Source organism: Phasianus colchicus, chromosome 17, assembly GCF_987193195.1.
Source record: "Phasianus colchicus chromosome 17, bPhaCol1.hap1.1, whole genome shotgun sequence".
Taxonomy (NCBI): Eukaryota; Metazoa; Chordata; class Aves; order Galliformes; family Phasianidae; genus Phasianus; species Phasianus colchicus.
The window spans coordinates 11,193,341-11,215,709 of NC_143452.1; the positions used below are offsets into that span (position 1 = coordinate 11,193,341).

General features: G+C 40.0%; 1 protein-coding gene across 4 annotated transcripts in view; it reads right to left on the bottom strand.

Annotated features, from left to right (window-relative positions):
• Positions 1 to 22,369, bottom strand: part of GNAS (GNAS complex locus) — a 131,707-nt gene that overhangs the window by 3,394 nt on the left and 105,944 nt on the right. For 3 of the 4 annotated variants that reach the window (XM_031587715.2, XM_090152198.1, XM_090152199.1), the window contains exons 6-10: positions 5,621 to 5,675; positions 2,631 to 2,704; positions 2,193 to 2,251; positions 978 to 1,098; positions 345 to 475 (exon numbers count right to left, since the gene is read on the bottom strand). In XM_031587715.2, the coding sequence (XP_031443575.2) occupies positions 345 to 475; positions 978 to 1,098; positions 2,193 to 2,251; positions 2,631 to 2,704; positions 5,621 to 5,675 (440 nt within the window). Of the gene's footprint in view, positions 1 to 344; positions 476 to 977; positions 1,099 to 2,192; positions 2,252 to 2,630; positions 2,705 to 5,620; positions 5,676 to 11,710; positions 11,796 to 22,369 lie in introns of those variants that run through there. The other variant, XM_031587707.2, reaches the window with a different exon arrangement.

The window sequence follows — 22,369 nt, forward strand, 5'->3', positions numbered from 1 at the left end:
ACCTAACCCCTTCAAAGCTAAGCCAAAGTTAAAGCATGTTAGAGCATTATCCAAATGCCTCTGACTCCAGACAGGCATGGGGCATCAGCCACCTCTTTAGGAGACCTGCTTAGGTGTTCAATCACTCTCATGCTAAAGAAATTTTCCCCAATGTTCAGCTGTAACCTCCTCTATCACTTTGTGCTGTTCCCTTGTGTTCTAATTCTAATGTTACTGCTTGGCTGAGAAAAAAAAAAGAATTATTTATTCTTGTGATTTTCAAATTTTACCCAAAATTAATAAAAACACAGCAAATGAGATTAATAACAAAATTATAAATTGCTGATAAAACTTAAGAATCTTACCATCATCTGGTGTAGTGTAGCGAGCAAATTCTGGAAAGTAGTCTTCAATTTTAGATTTCCCTGCCAAAACTTTCTCTGCTAGCAAATCTTGTTTATTCAGGAAAAGAATTACTGAAATGGTCCGTAGCCACCTATAAGAAATTGAAGCTGGATAACTTGAGATGGCATAGCGAGGATCATTTAGTAAAAAGAAACATAATCTACTTCTGAAGACAACACGTCATTATGAACCAATACAATAACTGTGAAACGTGATTTTAACACGTGAATTCAGCAGTGCAGTTCAGACTGCACATACTCTGAGGTTTGGTTTATGTGGTTCCATGCAGGCAATGAAATTTACCCTCTGACTCCAAACACAACAAATAAGTGAGCTTACAGTAGTAAATTAAGAAGTGGTTATCACTGCTTTAATTACTTAACCCTCAATACAGCAACTACCAGTTTGTAACTCTCCAAAGCATTCTTCAAGAACCTGAATGCATGAGACGTTAATGTAACAAGAAGGCAGCTGTGAGCAAAGGCTGGCTTAAACAGGGCCAAGAGAAGCAAATAATATAGGTTACTCTCTAACAAGTCTTCATAGAATTACTAGTTTATTCGATATTAACAGTGAAACTTCAACTCACAGACCTGTTGTTCCAAATACTCTTGAAGAGATTTAGTGCTTCTTGAAGCCGATTGGTCTGATTGTCCTCTCGTATAACCATGTTGTAGCTACTGCTGGCCACCACAAATATGATAGCAGTCACATCTAAATCAAGAAATACTCATCAGTTAATACCAACTTTAAGAAGAAACATCCAAGAATTTAAGAATTCACAAGAAAGCTGCCAAAGTTTCAGCTTCATTAGGAGATAAGGCCAGAATGCTACTATTTACGTTAAGTAATATGTACCAGAAATCTAAAAAGGTCGGAGATATTCGTAAGATTACAGAATTCAGATTTCTGTGTTTCTGTGTGGCTGTGCTGCTCCATGCCTCTACACTGACTTCTAAGATCATCTGCCTCAGACATCAACAGCAGAAGAGATGAGTCAGATCATGAGGTAACAGGAAGAGGAAGGAGCAGAGGTAAAAACCAAACAGATCTGTTATAAATAGCACAGAAGAAAATACTGCACAGTAGTCTCACATATATCAACAGTATTCAGCTGATACTCCCGTGACAGTAACTGCAGTGAAGAGAGTTCTAAACTGCATTCTACCTCATCTCTTCTGTAGGATCTCACTATAACTTGTCTAAAAAGAGACAGACATCTGCATAATGTCTGACATCTTCATAAATGTTTTGTCCAAAGAACAAAGAAAAAGAAAAAGATATTTTCATCAACATTAGCTTTAAGAAAACTTGTGCGGAGAAAGGTTTCACATCTTAATAGAGATACAGAGGTGAAATAAACAGCTTTAGTGAAGGTGTGTGCAACACTTCAGGATACATAACTACCTCATTTTAACTGTATGGATGTTAGGAATAGAGTCTCCTACAATAAGCTGGACTATCAGTGTTAAGATTCCAGAGCTCACAGAATGCCTGGAAAAAAAAGCCAATTAACCCTATTAAATGAAGAGAGGAAAGCTGAAGAAGATGAACGGGCTACGTTAAGTTATCAAACTTTAATTCCTTCCCTCCTATATTCTCCTCTTCCTGCATCTCCCAGATTGGAGTTACAAAAGCTTACATGACAAAAAAAAAAAAAAAAAAAAAAAAATCCATCCTGTATGATTGGTCAGAGAATTCCTTAGCAAGCTACCTGGAAAAGAAGATGGCTTTCACAAGGTAAGAATATAAGACCAACACTAAAATGACATGGGTGACTATTTTATAAAAACAAATTCTAATCATACCATTAAAACACTGGATCCATTTTCGGCGTTCATCTCGTTGCCCTCCAACATCAAACATACTAGGAAAAAAAACAAACCGAGTCACAGTACTTCTCAGGCAGATGAAAACAGCACATCTAAGAAATTTTTGGATTTCCATATCACAGAAACTAAAAGAAATCAAGCATTATGAGAACCAAAACAGGTTGATATATGCAAGCAGGGCTTTCATCACAAAATGGAACTGTCTGCTCTCACTAATGCCTACAAATAAAGAGTAAGAAGTTCTGGTGTACGCATGCTGCAGGTTCATTTTCATCCTTACAAAGACAACACTGAAAGAGGCCCTGCAACAAGTCATTTGAAAGTATTACTTCCTCCAATTTATCTCAGTTCTTCTGCACTGTATTAAAGAATGGGAAAAAAAAAAAAAAGAAAAGCAAAAGAGAGAACACTTACTGAAAATTTACTTTGTCCACTTGAAACTTGGTTTCAAAAATTCCTGATGTCAAAACTCTGCATCTGAGAAGATCCTAGAGCATAAAGGGAAAGTAACTGATTCAACATATACTTTATAATTCTTCATATATCCAGCAAGAGAAAGAAAACCTTTTACTTAGTGCTCACAGTGTGCTACAAACAGAGAATAGAGCATTACAAAGCTGCACTCTGATCTCGAAAATGCCTACACAAATATCCCTGTGCTCAACTTCAAAAGCACACACAGTTTCACAATCAGGAAGCCGGTGCCTAGCGTGGAAGAGAAGAGAACACTTACAGGTCACTTACAGTAAATGTGAAAATTCAGATCAGTGGCACAATCATCACTGGAGATCCATATCACTGATTTCAGTGGGACTGCAGTGCACAACAGGATCTTTAAGCAACTACCAACCCATTCCCAACCTCAAAAGACGGATCTCTCCCCCCAGCTACTCGGTGTTTGGCTTTTAAAAGAAGTGCCCAGGCCTCCAAATTTTCCATCGTTTTTTTCCTTAAAAGAATCAGCAACTCAACCACCTAAATCTTACAAGAACTGGACTTTTTGAAGATAAAATTTAAAATTTCCTGAAGAAATAAAAACAAGAACAATAATTTGAGAGCTATCAAAGATTGAAATGACTATAATTGCTGCAAAATCCTATCATGTAGGTTGCTCTGAAAGTAATGCCTCTCTTTATTTCCAGGGAAACTACAGGGGATACAAAGAGCAAAGTAACATTATTTGATAAATTCTCAGCTACAAAACACTATGTTTTTAACCTAGTCATCACCATCAGCTAGGCGTATTTGCCAGCGATAAAAAATAGCAAGCATGCTATGCCTGTATAAATCTGCACCAGTGGAGGTGAGCACTGTTTCACAGGTGCTATGCTGGCATTGTTGCTAGGAAAACATTGCCCACATAGTCCATCTTTCATCAATCTGAATGGATGGAAGTCAGACAGTGCCAAATCCAAACTATATGGTGGGTGTGGTAGGACAGTCCAGCCAAGACTGACAGCACGCTCCATGGTCCTCAGACTGGTATGAAGCCTGGCATTATTGTGTTGTAAAATAAAGGCTGTCTTCTTCTCTGGCTGTCAATGAAGTATGAGTCTTCAGCTTAAGTCAGTGCTACACTGCAGTGGTCAGAGTTGCTGGTTTGTCTGGGTTCCAGGAAATCCAAAGGATCACCCCTCTCCTACCCCAAAAGACAGTGCACATCACTTTGCCCCCTGACGACTGCATCTCGAACATTTTCTTTGAAGGAGAATTCACTTGTAATCACTCCACAGACTGCCATTTTGACTTCATCTCGTGGCAACACATCTCATCGTTGGTAATGATGATCCCGAAAATTGCCACCTTCAGCCTCGTGTTGGCTCAACAGATCTTGGCAAACTTGCATATGGTGTTCCTTCTGCCCATGTGAGCAGGTGTAGGGCTCACCTGGTCCTACTGTTTCCAATGCACTTAAGTTGATATTCAACTCTGTAAACAGCTCCCTGATTATTATCTGCCTGGATGAGCTGATTAAAACACTCTTCATTTCATGGTGTGACAACTGTGTATGGCCATCCAGGACATGGCTTGCCTTTCATGCTGCTGTTGCCACTGCTGAGATGTACCACCCACCATCTCACTGTGCTCACATGCAATGGTTGGTCTCCATAAATGTTCAGAAAGCATCAATGAATATCAATGGGTGCCATTTCTTCTGCACAGGGGAATTAAACTTCACAATTGCTCCATACTCACTTCCATGTCAGACAACATTCTGTCCAATTGCCTCTCTGCTGCCAGAGATGTAACAATATTGGTGAGAAAGTTCAAACTGCCATAGCACCAACATCTGCCTCTGATGTTGTGGGAAAACATCAAAAAACACGAGGCATTACTTTCAGAGCAGCACTCTTTAAAAAAATAAAAATATACTGTTTTGTTTTATTTGTGTGCACTGAAAAGCAGTGACAGCCATAATGCAGTGCCTAGCAGGTAATTAACATTGATGAACCTATTTTGCATAAGCAGACACAGTCCAACTGTAACTTACTACAAAACACCACTCTGAATTCACTTAAAGGTTTTATAACTTAGGACTTAAAGTTTAGTGTTCTTCACAGCAGATCCAAATAGCAGCCAAACTGTAACATTTGGAGTATGTAGACAAGATCACGAACATATTGTAAAAAAATGTATGTGCACAATACAAGCTCTGTTCTTACCATGCAGGGATCAAACTGGTTAGTCAAAGTCAAAACCACACAAAATCCAAAGGTTATACAACACTGTTAAATCATTAAACAAAGTGGCTACATTTTAACATCAGTAGTAAATTATGTTGTCTGGCTATTTTAATACTCGTATTGAAATACACGTATTTAAATATTGTTCTAGCTTGATCCCTGGGTTTCAAATAGTTTGAAAATTCTAATGCCGTAAGACACGGAAACAAGTTTGGAAAAGTGCATTCTCTGGAGTTCTGCACCACTAGAAATCAAAACAAGTGTGATAGGGAAACAGCCAAACAAAAATCACTGCCTACCTCAAGAAAGAAAATGTAAGAAAGCAATTTAATTATTAACTGCACTCAGTAGTTATTAGAACAAACACGTAATGTCCCAGAGGAAAATGCACATGGCCCTGTTTTACTATAAGCTTGCATGGAGTTTGGATGCTGTCAGCTGTCCCAAAGAAGGGCCATAAATAGTTGCCCTCACTGTTACTTACCAATGCAGTACTTACATACTTACCCATAAGTAATTACTCCAAGTAAATAATAAGAAATGTACTTAGTACGAGAATCAAACAACAAAGTAATTTTTACTGGAATACTGAATATGTACACTACATGGGAACAACTACGTTAGTGCCAGAAAGAGCAATTGGAGAATTAATGAGAGTTATATCCTAAAAGACAGAGGGTGAAGATACATTGTGTAATCCCTTAATGAAACTTTCCTTACCTGGTCAGATGGTGTATACTCATTTTGTTTGACTATATCAATCTTGTCTAGAAAACTGGAGAAAAAAAGAAAAAAATATATTTTTTAATACTCAGGAAATTCAGATAGATATGGGAGTTCCCATATATCAGTAGGTAAGTTTTAATGCATTCAGGTGCTGAATACAAGGAAAACACTCAGCACTCCCAAGGCAGCACTGGGAGCACACAGCCCTGCAGCAGCCAGCAGAGGGCTGCAGCCACAGCAGCACCCAGCACTGCTGCCTTTGGGAAACTCTGTCCCATCACCTGAGCAATGTAAGCTGTCCTGCTGGCATAACACAACGACTGCAAAAAATTACCTGCATTTAATAATCCTGAAAATAATATTTATATGTATACTATCACTAAGTCATTTAGTAAATATGAAATCCCTAAACTGATTTCATTACAAGTTCAGCTAAGTGTGGGAGAACACTGCTTTTGCTGTCAACTGTAGGGAAAAGTTTCTCAGTTTACTTTCTGGAGCAGCAGTACTAATAGATACAGATATTTACCTATAGTAGATATAGAAAGATTCATTTTCTTCCAATTTCTTAGAATTTGAAGAAAAGAAGCTATCGAGTCTTTTTTATTTTTTAACAAACAAACTGCAACCTCCCAGTTATCTTCCACCTTAATTCAGAGTAAAAATCTCAAGGAACCCATGGGTGAAGTTTGACTGTGGTGTTGACATAAGACTCAGACACCACGGACCAAGCTTCAGAACACAGCCTTGATGCTTCCAGGCACCTTCACCACCTTCCCCATGTCAAGTATGCAGCAGTTTGATACAGGCCCCAGACACCTTTCATTTTCATATAAATAGGAGATTAGCTGGAAATGCTTTCACAGTTAACTTCACTGATAACATTAATCAGTCTTCAAACCAATATTCTTTAGTTTTCTTTAAAATTCCTGTGCATTCATTTTGCCCTTATGAAGCAGAAATGACAGCAAAAGATGAGTTTTCCCTTCTGATCTCTATACACAGAGAGTGATGCTGAACATGCACTAACTACAGTTGTGAGCAACAATTTAAAGGGGGAAAAAGGTGACTGAGTCCCAGATTCACACATCAGAAACCAAAACACCATGAAAATCAATCAGGGTTTTCAGCCCTCAGTTTCAGGCCCTGCTGCCCAGCTGGCTTTCTGACACACAAGACGCAGTGCAAGGGAAGGAGGAAAAATGATTGCATGTTTTAACAGCAGCTTCAGAGCAAAGGCATTTATGCCAGCAACTACATCACCTTCTTGTTTCAACGACCAAGGAAAAGCAATTTTTGATTAGCCTGAATTACAGAATTTATAACATATCAAAATGTACTGCAGCAAACATGCTATTAAAAAAGTAAGAAAGAATAGAGTTCAATTTCTTTTCTGAAAGGAGACATAGAGACGAACAAAGATAAAACTGATGACCAAGTGTGTACTGCACCACTTGCAAGCTGGAGTTTTTCCTTCTCTCTTCCAAGCTGATAAATAATACCTTTTCCTTTTTACCCCAAGGGAAAAGTAAAGCTTTTTGTTTGGCACACAGGGGACGTTAAATACGGTTGACAGTCATGAAGCCCAACTAGCACAAATGCTTTCATCTTACAAAGTACTTTTTTAACACCAGTTTCAGAATCACGTGGAGATTTCAGAAGCTGGATGATGCCTGAAAAATGCTCAGAACACATCACATTCATAAACATGTAAAGCTGATCACTGCAGCTTCCAGACTCCTTGTACTGAACTCAGCTACGTGTAACACTTCAGGAAAGGTTCCACAAAAGGTGGGTTTTTCTTCTGTTTTTAAACACGCTGCTAATCAGCTTAATGGATTTTGGAAACTAACAGAAAATAACAACACGATATTGCTACAACCTGGAACTGAAAGTACAAACCTCTTACTGTTGTTTATGCAGACTATTTTTAGGCCAATGATTTCCTTGAAAAACATCAGCCACGCAGGAGAAGCAGTACTGTACTGGAGATGAAATCCAACAGCAACGTCCATGCCAGGTAAAACAGATTGGAATGGAATAAATATATCTTCTTCCCCCCAGAAACGAGCTCTAACACTCAGTAACATCTGATGCTTATAACAATACAAGTTCAAAAAGAAAGTCTTTCTTTGTGTGATAGTTACCAGAGAACCTACACGGCTCCTAAGTGGCATTTGAAGGAAACCAAGCAAAGCAATAATGCTAAATGAACATTTCCTCCTGTACGTATCCCTTTTTGTCAAAAAAAAAAAAAAATCTGCTCTATCAACTTTAGAATGGGCTAAAGACATTAAAAAGTTGATTTTTTTTTTTTTTTTTGCACAAACATTGAAAAGAAGCATCATTCTCTCAATTGAGCAACTGGAACAATAAATGTGGTCTAAAATAAGCAGCAGTAGTGGAGCACAGGAGTTCAGAAAAGTTCAATACACTCTGTTCAGAGATGTCTATTCATTGTTAGTCAAGACCAAATAACTTGTCCAGTAAATGAAACTAATAATCAAGTGAGATGAGAACAAAAGCTTAATTCAAAATGAAAACAAATTCGGCATCATTAATTTTTATTTTTAGCTCTTATTATGCTCTACCCAAAACAGAAGTACTACCTTGTGTGCTGAGTTCACTGCTGTCAGACTGTGCTAAGCCCGTTGGAGAAATGCCCATCTACTGTGTCAGCAATGAATTTCACAGTGAGAAACGTAAGTGACCTTGGTGAAATAACTCAAACAAAACCGTCACACCATGAAACCAAATTTTATATTGAGAGTAAGTTTTGCACCAAGATACAAAGTCAGATTTTTCTTCTGTGAATTTTTTTCCAGAAATTCTATGGGAAAGCTGTTTTCTAGAACTCAAATCATTCATTCAACGTTGCTGCCAATTCTCACTTAGGGCCAGATTCTGAACGTGACTAAATAACAATTACTGCCCTGCAAAACTCAGTATAGGTGCTTCTGTCTGTACTACTTATTAAAAGAAAATAAAATTACTGCTGTGCTGCTAAGAGATTGTTAATAAAAGAGATTCTAGGTCATTCGTGGCCAGCAACACTGGTGATGAAGCATTGCTAGGACAGCAGCAGATGCGTCCCTGGGATATTGAAATGCAAGGTATTAATAAAAAACGTAAACAATCTGAAATTAAAACCACATTTTATTTTTGGATCCTTTTCCTCAGCTCAGGGAGAAAAACAGCCATATGAAACGTTGGACACACATCTTTGTAAGAATCCAGTTTTGTTAATTATACGGGATGTGCTCCGAAAGCAGGACTCACACAGACACACAGAAGCTTTCTTTAGCTCCCTCTCAATGTAATTAAGCCATTCGCATACCACCAATTATTTCAAATTTTTAGCAAGTTTGTAACGCCAAAACTGTGTCCCAATTTTCCCTTCAATATGTATGCAAATTTCAGATTAATTACGGAGCTTTTCTCATATAGGAACAATTGCCCTGGTTTTGCTTTATTCCTCTTTGGGGGGAGCTTCCTGAACAACCAATGCTGCTGCAAGACCAAGAACTGCAGCGTGTGCTGGAAAAGCACGTAACACATTAAAACCTCAGCCTCTGGAAACAGCAAACTTCACCACTTGGGGAAGAATGGGGAGGGGGAAATCAGAGCACCTTTCCTCGTGCATTTCCTGACAGTCTTCTCAATACACAATAACCTGACATTCCAGTCTCCGTGATTCGATGAAATGGTTGATGGGCAAAACCAAAATTTGCTCTGTCAGGATGAGGTTTTGTTTTCAGTCTACAGTAACACCATAAATGTCTCTTCAAACTGACCACACACCTATATTTGAAAAGCTGCACTTCCATCAGCTTCTTTCTTTTCTGTCAACAGAATCTGAATTTGTATACAAAACGTGTCTTATCTAACATACTAACATCCCATCTTTAGTGCTGGTAGATGCTGCAGATAAATTCAAAATTTCAAAGCCGACTAAACAGAGCATTTGTTTGTAAGTTACTTCCCCCAGCAGCAGTATGGAATGCTGTATTTGTGAAGTTTCTTGTCTCCGACAGCCTTGAGATACTTTACAGACAGTAAATCACTTTCGCAAGTCCTGCCAGCCTTAATTCCCACTGCATTTTCTGCCTCTACCATTGCACATCTTAGATTCATCTTATCTTACAGATAGAGGAAAGGGATGGGGAAAAAAAAAATGGAGGCACACGTGGAGTCTGTTGGTTGCCTGGAGTCCCTCAACTCAGTGGAAATGGAATTTTCATTTCCTCTGAGTCATGTATTTCTATCAAGATATTACTAAGAATTACCCACTCAGATCTACCCTGATCACCTTTAACGCAGCCTTCACATTTCAAGCTTCTACTTCTGCAAATAAATTAATAGTTCTTTGCTGATCTTCCTCAAGAACCAACTGTACAAATGAGGGGCAGGTTTTTATTATTTATCTACACTCTATCAGGGGCTCCAGAACTGATTCCAAGCTCTCTTAAAGCTGAAGTTTAACTCAATATTAATAGTGTTTATAAAACAAAGGCACATTTTTAATTTCTCAGAATAGATCATGCTTAGTTCTACTATGCTCCCTTATTAGTCTTTGCCATACTCCATTATGTAACTAAAGAATGGCTTTCTAAAAGCTAAACAGCTAACTGCCTGATAAAGCCTTCCTTCAGCTTTTTGTCTGTGCAGAAGCCAGTCACAGGATCAGCACAAAGATGCAATGCACTCTTTAAAATGGGTATTCAGGCTCAGAAATATATCCTCTACGTACTGTAACTTTAACACAGTTAAAAATAAAAAATAAAACACAGAGGGGTTTTCCAAACCCTGGAAAGTCAGCTCTGTTACAGTGTGAAACCACGGCTGCCCATCGGGCCAACGCACTGACAGCAAATCCAGGGCACAGCGTCTGCTTTCCGTTGCAAGCGTGCACATCCACATCGACTGCCCTCAGCTCTTTCTGCTCCCGCTGTTCTTGGGAGCAAGCAGGAGATTAGAGGGGGAAAAGTCCTTCTTAAATCAATGATAAAGATTCCTGTAACATTTCAGATGGTTTATTTTGTAAGAGATGCAGAAAAGCAGGCAAAGTTTCAGGCACGACATAAATAAAATAAGCAAACATTTGGTCTGCTGGTATTTACGGTATCCTGCAAACACGGACTGTCTATGGAACCAAACCTGCCACATTCTCTCTCAAAGTGCAGTTAAAATTAAAACTGAGGCACGAGTAGACTTTTGTTTCGTTTTTAAGGCTACATTGGTGTTTTCTATTACTTGCAAAGCTGGAAGTTCTACTGCTAATGCAATCACAGAAGACACGTCACAGACATGCTCCTGGGTCATTTAAAACGTTCAGAAAGGCACTACTCCTTTTCCCCTAAACAAAACTAGATATGGAAATAAAAGAAAAAAGCGTATCAAAACCCTTGGGTTACTTCAACTACTTCCCCCCAGAGTTAAGAAATAATTTGAGAGAAGCACATTCGGACAGCACTGTAACAAATAGGACTGGTAGAACTACAAGAGCTCTGTACCACATGTCCAAACCCTCAGACACACTGTTCTTCTACTAAAATTCTGTCTGTCAGTTCTCAGACGCGAGGACATCACCCAAAGCCGCGCTTATATCACGCACCAACTTGGATACACAGTACAAGACTCAAACAGCAATAAACCCAAAGGCAACTTGTCATGAAAATTTTCCCCCAAAGCTGCAGATCTGTTTTTATCTCCAGCTGGAAGCCAACCACTCGCTGTGACCTCCTGGCAGCGGCGGAGGCCGAGCGGGTGAGGCTGAGGCCTGCCCGTGTGCACGTGGCTGGCCGTGCCGCGTTCCAGCCGCTTGGAGGCGGAGGGGCACCGTGGCTCTCGTTTTGTAGCAAATAATGAGAAAGCTGAAAAGTATGACTCCATATATTTGGAATCATCTTGTGGTAATCAAGGTTACAGTTCCTTATATGGCGTGGAGAACATGAAGCGCGCATTAAAAAATAGAATATTAAAACTATGGAGTATAAAGAAGTGCAACTGATGCAAAAACCCTGAACATACCCAACCAACCAACCCGCAGAGCCCCGTATTTCTGTGCTGCCACGAAACACAAACCTTGCTGGTTGTGCTCCCTGCTTCCCAAGCTGCTTAATTAGAAGCACGCAGCACTCCCGAGGCCGTGAGGCATGAATGGATTTTGGGTAAGCGGGGCTGGATGCAAACCCGCCTTTCAAAAATCGCTAGTGACTGAAAAGCACAAATGGGGAAAAGGCAGGAGAAAAGGAAAATCTATTTAAAGAAATGGTGGTTGTCTCTTTTTTCTCCCTGCCTGTCTAAAGTTAGTCTGGCTCAGAGGATGCACTAACTTTCCCAATCAGTTTTACATTACAGCACGAGGCCAGAAATAGCTCCCAGCCGCCTTGGCCTCCAGCATGGTTGCCATGACAATGGAACCACAGCTCTATAAATAGCTCGGCAGCACCAAATCTTGTGAGACACATCTGGAAGGGGGCCAGCCCGGCCCCAGCTCTGCAAATAAAAATAGGCACAGGCACTTTCAAAGGCTGGAAAGGTACAATGCACCTCGCTGGGGCAGGGAGCGAGCCCGACTGCTTGTTAGCACAGGGTTTATTTGATGGCTGATTTAGAGAAGTATAAAAGTTACTTTATTGCACACTAAACTGTCAGCCTTTCCCTAACATCTAGTTCTCCTCCTTTTCCCCTAGCCTGCAGCAAAGCCATACCACTTTTGAAACCGTAACAATGAAGCATTTTGCCCACAAGACCGTTAAAATAAGGAAAAACAGAAGGAAAAAGAGAACTACAAAAGTCTCCCCGCTAACTATCGCCGTAGTTTTTTAGCTTTGCATATTTAAGCATTTATGTGAGTGCGACAGAGCCCGGCTGTGGATGGCCGAGGCCTCGCTCAGCTCCAGCGGGTGCCCCAGCTTCCACCCTGCACCAACCTGCACCTCAGCACCAGCACCACCACAGCTGGGCTGCTCTCAGACCGTGCCTGCACCCAGGTCAGACCTGAGCCTTGCCTGGATCAGCGAGGCACAGCACAAAGCCTGCTGCTCCACGGCTCTGCTCGACAAAACTGCCTTTTCAACAGGCATTTTCTTTCCCTCAGTGGGTGAGAAAATGTTGTATTTTTAGCACAGACTCTTCATCAACCCATTCAATTACATCCAAATTATCTGTGTGGGAACAGAATGTTATGTCAAAAATGTTATTCAGTGTATTTGTCAATATTACCCAACAGTAGACATTTGTATAATCAGGAGACTCAATATTTTCTGCAGCATATGAAAGCAACAGTTCAGGAGTAAGACTGAAGTACGGCTTTGCCTTCAGATATGGGAAATAGCAGTCCGTGTGATATAACACAGCAAACGTGACTCTCCAAACATACATTCTTAGCTGCTCTATCAAAAGGCAATAGAGACTACAGATGGCAATCAAAATACTGCAGCTATAACAAGCACTAAAGCCACGACGAAATACCTTCCGTATGCCATAAAGACCCCAGAGCACACCTTCAACACAAACTGCACCATCAGCCCTCAGGATTCTTTAGGTCCCTCCACAGCTATTTTCATTACCAAAAATTGTAGAGTAGCTCCCATCCAGGCTTAAATCTGGATGTAAACTTCCCTCCCCTCCTCCTTTCACCACTTCCAGCTCGCTCACTCGCCATCTGAACAACGTATTCTTCAGAAAAAAGCAGTTTTCACAGAAATATTTTTGGAAAGGGCACTTTATATCATGCGGTGTAATGCAATTCTGAATGTATTGTTTTTAATGAAGGTACTTCAAGATCATTTAAGAGCCTATAATCAACAGAAAGGTTTTATTTAAATAATATAAAAAACCCTTACAAGCACATATTCCTTGCTTCAGAAAGCAAAGTCACACATAAATACAAGACCTGACTTGCACAACACCAGGAGGGCCTCAGCTCCTGGGCTCGGCCTCCCCTCGGCAGCGGCTTTGGAAGGATGCCGTCCCCATTTGCTGCTGCTTTACGCTCCCCCGACCGAGGGCATGTTTTAACCCAAACACCGCTGATCACCGGTTTTCAACAGAAATCCTCTCCCCAGGCTTCTCCTACCGATGCACAAAAACAAGGCCCAACACTCCAGGTTTTTCCAGCTGCCTTCACTTGTAAAAAGGTACTTTCGCACCCTCACAACCACCAAAACCAGGCTGATTAAAAACAACTTCCTACCATATGCCTCCAAGGCACACCCCACAATACAAGCCTGTATATGTTAAATAACTCCAGAACAGCCCCTCACCCCACCCCAGAAACCGTGCCAGGAGGAAACTTAAGCTGATCTAAGGCTAAGGTTGGGTCCAGAAATGAAAGGTAACGGTATGAATGAGATCACTGTGCTCTGATTTGATTCCAGGGCAAGCCTGTGGCGGGAACACTGTGCTAGGGAGTAGGGAGGAACGTGGTGCAATCCTTATTAAAAGATGACAAAAATGACATGGGAAAAGCAGCAGCAATTAAACATTCACGCAACTATATTTCTTAGCTTGCTTCCCTTTCTACTCCTTCTCTCCCTAACTTCTCTTCCCAAATTTTTGCGGGCCAAAGCAGTGAGAGATTCAGAGCTGACTAATGATCCTGTTTGTTGCAAAACACTACTAATCTATTGCTTCAGATATGGGTACACGATCTCTTCTCTACAATTCAAAACAAATTTGTTTGCTTGTCATACTTAACTCTACTTGTGAATTAGTGTTTAAAATAAAACAAGAACTGAGTTAATCAGAAGTCAAATATCAGACATTTCTGAATAATTTGTGTATTACTGGAAGCAGAATGAAGGTAAGTGGCATGTTCAGCCAGGGAAAACCAAACCCCACAGTATTAGGGTTATCAGGAGTGGTAGATGTGAGAACTGCTGAGGCAATCTGTGCTTCCCGGCTCCCAATGCTACAAAGCTGCTTCTGTGACTTACCTGAAGAAATTTCTGTCTTTCCTGATGTTTAAGATAGTTTTAGCCATGCATGACTCTCAGAGACTGTCACCTTAAAGAATCGAACTCCTAAGCACTCTATCAAGTTCTGTATCTTTTACAGTTATTTCAGTAGGAGCCATGAACAAAGACTACAATTTCTTATTTTATATAAGAAGTGAAAAAGGTTATATCCAATGATAAGAAAGTAACAAATTCTGTTTCCATAGTCTTTACTATAACTAAAGCCAGCAAGCTGGAATAATGAGAACTCCAACATGGCTGATCGTTACTAAACCTCCTAGACCTCTTCCACGTGAAACGTCCACAATCTAAATATATTTTTGTTATACCTGCTTTCTGAAAGGTAGAAAAACAAGGTTACAAACAAGGTCGATGATTTTCTGATGTCAAATGTTTTGAACTCTAGACTAAGATCACAGACCAAGTCCGCATACAGCAGAAGATGCCAACACAACAGTACCACATGCTGCATTACCCCTGTGACTGAACTTGGAGGGAAACCTTGAATTTAATAATTAATTTAAAAAAACAAAACAAAAAAACAGCCCGGTATGGTACAGAACAGATCGCTCATTTCAGGTTTGAAAAGAGTTTATGCAAACTTAGACTAAGACGACTGTTTAGGCAAATCATTTAGACAAAAATCAGTATGAATATTTCTGAACATAATTACAGAGTGCCTCTAGTGAAAATAATTTCTTTGAAAGCCCCCCAATCACTGAGTTGCTTCAATTTCAGATTTTATTTTTAATTTGACAAAAACTACGAACTGTAGTTCTCTGCCCCACTGAAGGCTGCTCTAAGCAATTAAGACAGGTGAACCCAATGGGATATCCTTTCACTGTGTTTCAACAAATTATTTATATGAACCTTGTCCTTATGGTCTTTAGCTCCCTCCAGGGCCATCGAATCAGTAGAACTGCATTCAGCTGCTAAAGACCATCACATACACATAATTTAAAAATTGAATTATTATGACAAAATTAGTGACATCGGGATTTTCAGCAAATATTATTGAACAAAACAAAAAAATTACAGGAATTTTTTGGTAACAAATTTATTTTACACAAAATATGAAGCTTGAATCGTTTGGATTCTTCAGAGAATCACAGATTTGTAAGGTTGTAAGGGACCATAAAACATTCAAAATTCAAAAAAGTGGGAAAGCTTCACAGTATGTGAAGTGACTTCACAGTATGAGATACAGGCATATATGATTCAGATGCTGCAAGATCTAATACACTAATACTCCATGCTGGTTTTCCCATTTGAAGAAATGGAGATACAAAAAGAGAAATCAAATCAGACAGTACCCACGTTTTTTTGCTTGTGTGTATGCTTAGTGTAACACTATAGCTATACTACTCAGTCTAAGCACTGAAAATGCAGAACCAGGCACTTCCCCAACTGGTTTCTAAAAATAGGCATCACCATTTTTAACAGAAATTTTAGAAAAGGAGGTAGAGGGAGATGATTTGATCTTACATGACAGAAAAGGAATTCTGCTCCCAGGATCGAGTTTCCGCAGGAACCAGGGAAGCAGTTGTAAGGCAGAGGATGAATATGGGCCCCAGATGAGCCCAGAACAATAGGAGGGCCAGCAACTGCTCTGCTTTGAGTGTGGTGAGAGGGACGACTTTATTGCCTTACTCAAATACACTTGTACAAAAGTCTTCAGAGAAATAGTTCACTTATATTTAATGTACGAGAATATAAATCCAAAAATTCTGCCTATTTAAGCACCATCACAACTGAGAGATTTTTGCTCTATATTTTAGGTTCTTATGCAAAAATGCAGTAATTTTGACAGTTATCTTGCTCATTGAAAGCTCAACTCTTTCATCTCTTTGATGCCAGCATCACACGTGACGGTTGCTCCAGGCACTCCTGGCTGGTATGGCAGGCAGCTTCTTCACAGAGCTACCTGTCAATACCTGCTCTGAGCTGACAGTTTAAGCAATTCACAGCAGCTCACATTTCAGTTTTTCCTTTTTCTCAGGGCAAGTCTTTTTTTTTTTTTTTTTTTTTAATACATTCTTCTTTTTCAAACTTGGGAAAAACAACTTGAGGCCTCTGTAAAAGGAGGCAGACAAACTGGCATCAAGCATTACAGCGTCTGTAAAGAGCACACCTCTCAGTAGCAAAGGGAGCTGGAATATAAAGTTACTCTTCTTTTCTCCTGAAAACACTCGATCATGGAATTTAATACCACACATACGTTTAAAAATTCATTTTAAAATGAGCAACTGATACAGAACTGCAACAGCAATTTCATACTTTTAACTTTGAAGACTACAGGCTACCGTGAAAATCATTCCCCCCAAGTATTTTTGTTCCTGCATTCTTTGGCCACACAATAAAATGAAGAAGTCAGATTTGAGTGGTTCTCTCTCACTGGTACACATTGCGTTCAGGCAGATAAAAGGAACAAGAAATCAAACTGGAAGCCAAATTTAAAGAAAAACAATAACTACGAAGATACCACTTCTGTGGGAAAGCCGTTCACAGGCAATGACCACATTTCTGAAGAACTCCAGCTCATATTTATTTTCATATAAATTTAACACATCAAACAAAAAGAACCCTCAGCCATCCTGTTTCATAATTCCATTCTGCTTAGATGTTCAGAATCCTTTTTCACTACTTGTAAAAGAAAACCCAAATACAGACACTTCAGTTTCACTCACTGATACGTTGCTTGTGGTAACATCAGCACACAGACATTGATTATGGAATATTTCCCCAAACTACATTTAAATATTTATTGTTCTTAAGCTTAAAATTAAGTGGACATCTCACAGAATATCCTGGCTTTAAAAAGGCTCAGGAACTGCCTGACACGATATGCCACTAGAGAATGATCTAAATAAAATGTTGTGGCCCTTCCCCCTTCTCTTCCCCACAGACCTGCTAACTTTACTTAACTTATCCTAAAGCAGAATTGTAATTAAAAAAATATGAACTCCTTCAAATCTCATCTCCCCAAACCACAGGATAACTACAAGGCTGTACAAATGGTATTAAAAGCTCTACCCATTAAGATGTCTGTAAAGCACAAAGTAGAATATTCCTTATTTTATAAGATGTATTTTAACACTTTCAAACATTTTTTATGTGAACTTCTCCAGGCCATGTGCTTTTCAGACTAAAGTAGCAGAGAATGTAGAACTGAAGTGTGTGCAGGAAAACTAAAAGCCCTGATATGGCACAACCTCAGCCTATTTTCTCCCTTAGCCAAAAGCTATGTCTGCTGGTTTTGGCACTGAGAGATTTCTATTGTAGTTTACTGACTGCTCATGTATCAGGAGCTGCAAAAAGCGGAACAAAGACAGGACTGGAGTAAGAGTGCAGAGATGGGGGGTGCACACGTGCAAAAAAAGCTGCTGAGTGCTCAGGGAAAAGGAGGTGAAGGGAAAATCTGGATGGACTGAAAAAATACCTTCTTTTCCACCTAACTTAAGACAATGTTATAATGAGGAATTGATAATATAGTTGCTTCAGGTAAAGTTTGTTCTTTTAAACTAGCTTTATTGAATCTAGTTATTGAAGCTATATAAAGCTGCTTTAATTACCTAAATGATTACTAAACACATTACTCATAGAACATAACTATTTAAGCATTACAACTCTAAAAACCATCAATGGCAGAACGATTACCTTTATCTTGAAACAGAACCTTAAAGTGAGGAGAACATGGAAGGCTGAGCAGGTGCTAAAGGTGCTGGTTTGGTGACACCTGTGAACTGCAGCTGCAGCCTCAGCACCCAAATGGAATCCTCTTGGACAGGCTTCAGAGGGGCCCAAGGAGAAAGGACCAGGCTCTGAGTTTTTACATCCTCATCTGAAGTTGTTCTCTGCAAATTCAGGCAGTGCAGGAACAAAATTCATCCTCCCATGCTCTGTGGTATACCATACAAAATTCTGCTAAATTACTGCCAATCTCCCAGCATTAGCCACTCTTTTCTCAGGAAGTGGGATCAATGGGGAGGGGGAGGATTTGAGCCACTCTGGTCGTGAATCAATACAAAACAGTGCTGTGAAACCTACCTATGCACGTAGTGTGAAACAAACACATTGAAGAGGTGGAAAATAATTTCATCTCAGCGAGCATTAATTCTGAAACTCCACTGATGCTGCGCATGCTGACATCATTAACTACTTTATTACACTGGAAAGAAAGCCTCACAAAGCTCTGAGTAACAACTCGCTTCAGCACCACGGCTGGGCAGTCGCCCCTCCCCACCTCAGCCCTGCACCGCAGGCAGCAGCAACCTGGGGAGAGGAAGGCCAAGCTGCAGGCCCACGCTGGGCATCCACGTTCCAAGCAACTGCTCATCCCTGATCCCACAGGACAGCTTAGAGCCATCTCAGTAGAGAACACGCACGTACCTTGGCAATCACTTTGTCTGCAGAGGGCAGTGTCTCATGTTTGCATTTTAAATGGCTGAAATCTTAAACCTGAATTATTTATTACCAGATTAAAAATTTTCTCTTCTACATGAAAGGAACATTTCTCAGGGGAAGAAGTGAACAAAAGCAGATGCTAAAAACCATGGGCTAAATTGTTGCAGTGGGAAGGATGAGAAGGGACTAAAAAGGTATTTCTCTTCCCCACATGGAGTGTGTGCTCCCACATCAACATACATGAGGGGCTGTGAACCCAGCTGGGGCTTCGGCTGTGCACAATAATCGACTCTATTATTTTGCATAAAAGACATTCAAACAAGAATCCTCTTATAATGTCTTATTGCAAGGAAGTACTAAAAGACTTTGCAGTCTTGGCTCAAATATCTGCCCAAAGCTTAGAGGGCATCTTACACTTACAACCTGCAAATCAGGCAATAAATATACAATTCAAAACTGCTAGGAAGCACAGGCACATAACAGTGGTACTGAAATGATCACGACACAGCTACAGGCTGTGCTGGCTCACCTACAGCTCTGCTACCTGTAACTAGATGCTATGCAACTTGAAACGCAGAAGACAATTGCAGGATTTCCATTTGTTCTGCATTACTATAATTAGAGTTCCGGCTCACGGCTTACACTAAGAACAGCAGCAAGGACTGGGAGGTGGAAGAGACTGAAATCAGGTGGGGCAGAATGGGAGAAAGTCTAGAGAGAAAGCTCACTGTTTCTGGAGAAAAATACATGTGTTCTTACATGACTTACACTGTATCACCTGCCTACACATGGTCATAATGTTTAGAGACTGTGTCTGTGTGAAATGCAGCTTTTATCACACTGTAGCATTATAACTCCACTTCCTCTACCCAGCAGCGAATTACTAGATACACCACAAGAAAGGGTACCTAAGTGCTGCAACTGATACGTTATACAATAGCTAATAACATGCAACTACTAAAAATAGCCATTTCCTCTTCTTTCTTCTACATTTTTCAGCAAGACATTTTTGCCATGTCTTGAACACTGGCTGCCCTGTGGCAGGTGCAGAGCTCTCAACACTTCTCCCCTACCCCGTGCCACCTCTACAGCTTCAGCCTGTAAAACTACAGTCTTCGTATGAATCACAGGAAGGCCAAGGAGCAGGATGCCAACAAGCAGATGAGAAAATGTAAAAAGATTGTGACACTGATAAGTCACGCTAGAATTTACAGTGCATCTAAATACATCTGCTAAGGGAACACATCTGGAGTACTTCAGCAGACAAGCATCTCATGCACTTAAAAAGATTCCCTCCTTTGATTGAGTCTACTTCAATTAGAGAGACCTATGTTTTATTAACACATCTTAAGATTTTCTACTTCTCTGTTTAAAGACAATAGAATGGGGGGGAAGAGGGAAGGTTGATATAATTGACACTGGGGTCACTAACTTTCTTGATTGTGGCTCCAAACACCAAGCCTTTATAAACAAGAGAAAAACAACCATCCTAACCCCAAAGTGCTCTGCAGCACAGCTCCCTCTTGTTACCTACCTTACTTTTTCTAAGTGCAAGTTACACACATTTAGTGGAGTTACAGTCAAAGAGCATCCCAAGGAAGAAAAAAAAATCAGCGGGTGACATGATGACAGAAGAATGACATTTTTCTAATGCATGGTTGATTTCCAGGAAGAGACTGTTGAGGGAAAATGTGTAAGTACAGACATATCTGTATCCAACTCAAAACCATTTTAGTTTTCTGCACATCCAACATTACACCATGGATGTTAGGAACACACGTGAAACAATTCAGATTTTAGAACATACACTATTTAAATAAGGATACTAGAACCTTATTTGCCCTGTAATCCATGTATGTATAAAACCAGCAAGTGCTTGTATAGATTTGGATAATTACAGAGTTCTGTTTCAAAAAAAACAAAGTTTCATACAACATAAACATAGTAATTGTCACTTTATCTCACAATCTACACTGTGATTTTAATTACATACAACAAAGGAACTACTCATGAGAACCAAATGAAGAGGGTAAACTGCACCCCTCATAATAACAGTCACAATCCTGTTTGCTACTGTTTGTTTTTAAAGGTATTTGTTGAATTTTTACAAACAACTCTTGCAGTCTGACAAGAGAATAAAAATGTACTGGGTGCAGCACAAATCTTTCATTTGTCTTGAGGGAAATCAGTCTCATACTCTTTACCAACACACTTGGTTGTTCTGACTTTATCAGAAAACCAGAGTGCACAGGTTTGGGATAATTAGCAGGACCTTCTTAAACAGCCCAGAAAAAAGCTCTGAGGGAAACAAACACATTTCACATCATTAGGAGCTGAAATGGAAGTACAGTACCAGCCCCTGCTCACAACCGCAGAAATCCTACCTATTTTTAGTTCACAATTCCAATAAGAAAACAGCTGGAAGTCTAATAAAAATATCTTGGTGACAAATTTAATGGACTGAATGCTAAAGTTACTATTTTAAAATAAAGTTTCTAATTATCTTTCAAAACAAGAAACAATTAAGCAGTAGTGGAGCTACAGCTTCACAAGAATCTGTTAAGGCTTGGCTCCAATCAGACTGAAACTGGGAAATGGTTCAACACCTTTCTGATCCTATGAACTGGTTGAGGGCCAGGATTCTATTTTTAGGGTGGATTTTTATATATTTATTTACTTATTTTAATGAAAGCCATTCTGTTCTGACCCATCCAGCCCTGCTGTGCCCTGTTCTTCCTTGCCTGCCCCCAGTCACCCTCCTTACAGAAAAGGGACACTGGACACTCCTCGCAGCCGCACTTAGCATCCCACACACAACAGGAGAAAGCTGGGAGGAAAACACGGAGCTCGTGGTAGCTGAAGAGAGCTTGGGAAAATGAAAAATGCTCTTTGCTAACAAAATGAATGGATCCGAGAGTAGCTCAGCTCCATGGAACACAGGCAGACAGTGAAGCACTCCAGACGCAATGGCCAAGGATCTCGCCTAGGATTCCCTCTCAGAGGGCTTTCCACAACACGGAGCATATGGATATTTGTAAATTTACAGAATGATTCACATAAATCACAATAAAATGAGTTACAACCTGACACATTCTCTTATCTGACATGTCTTCTCCAAAACTCTCTAAATAGGTCTCTGAACAGCACATTTTAAATACTGGATCCCTTCATAAAACACTGTGGTAACAACAAACACAATATACCCGTAATGTCGTGTAAGACACAAGACCACCCCCCACTCCATCCATCCAGCACATTTTAGTTTCAAAGCAAACTCTCATTTAGCAGGATCCTAGTGTCAGCCCATTTGGGGAACGTATCATCCACGCTGCTAAGACAGGAGGAAAGATCTCCAGGTTTGTCTTCTCACACCTTC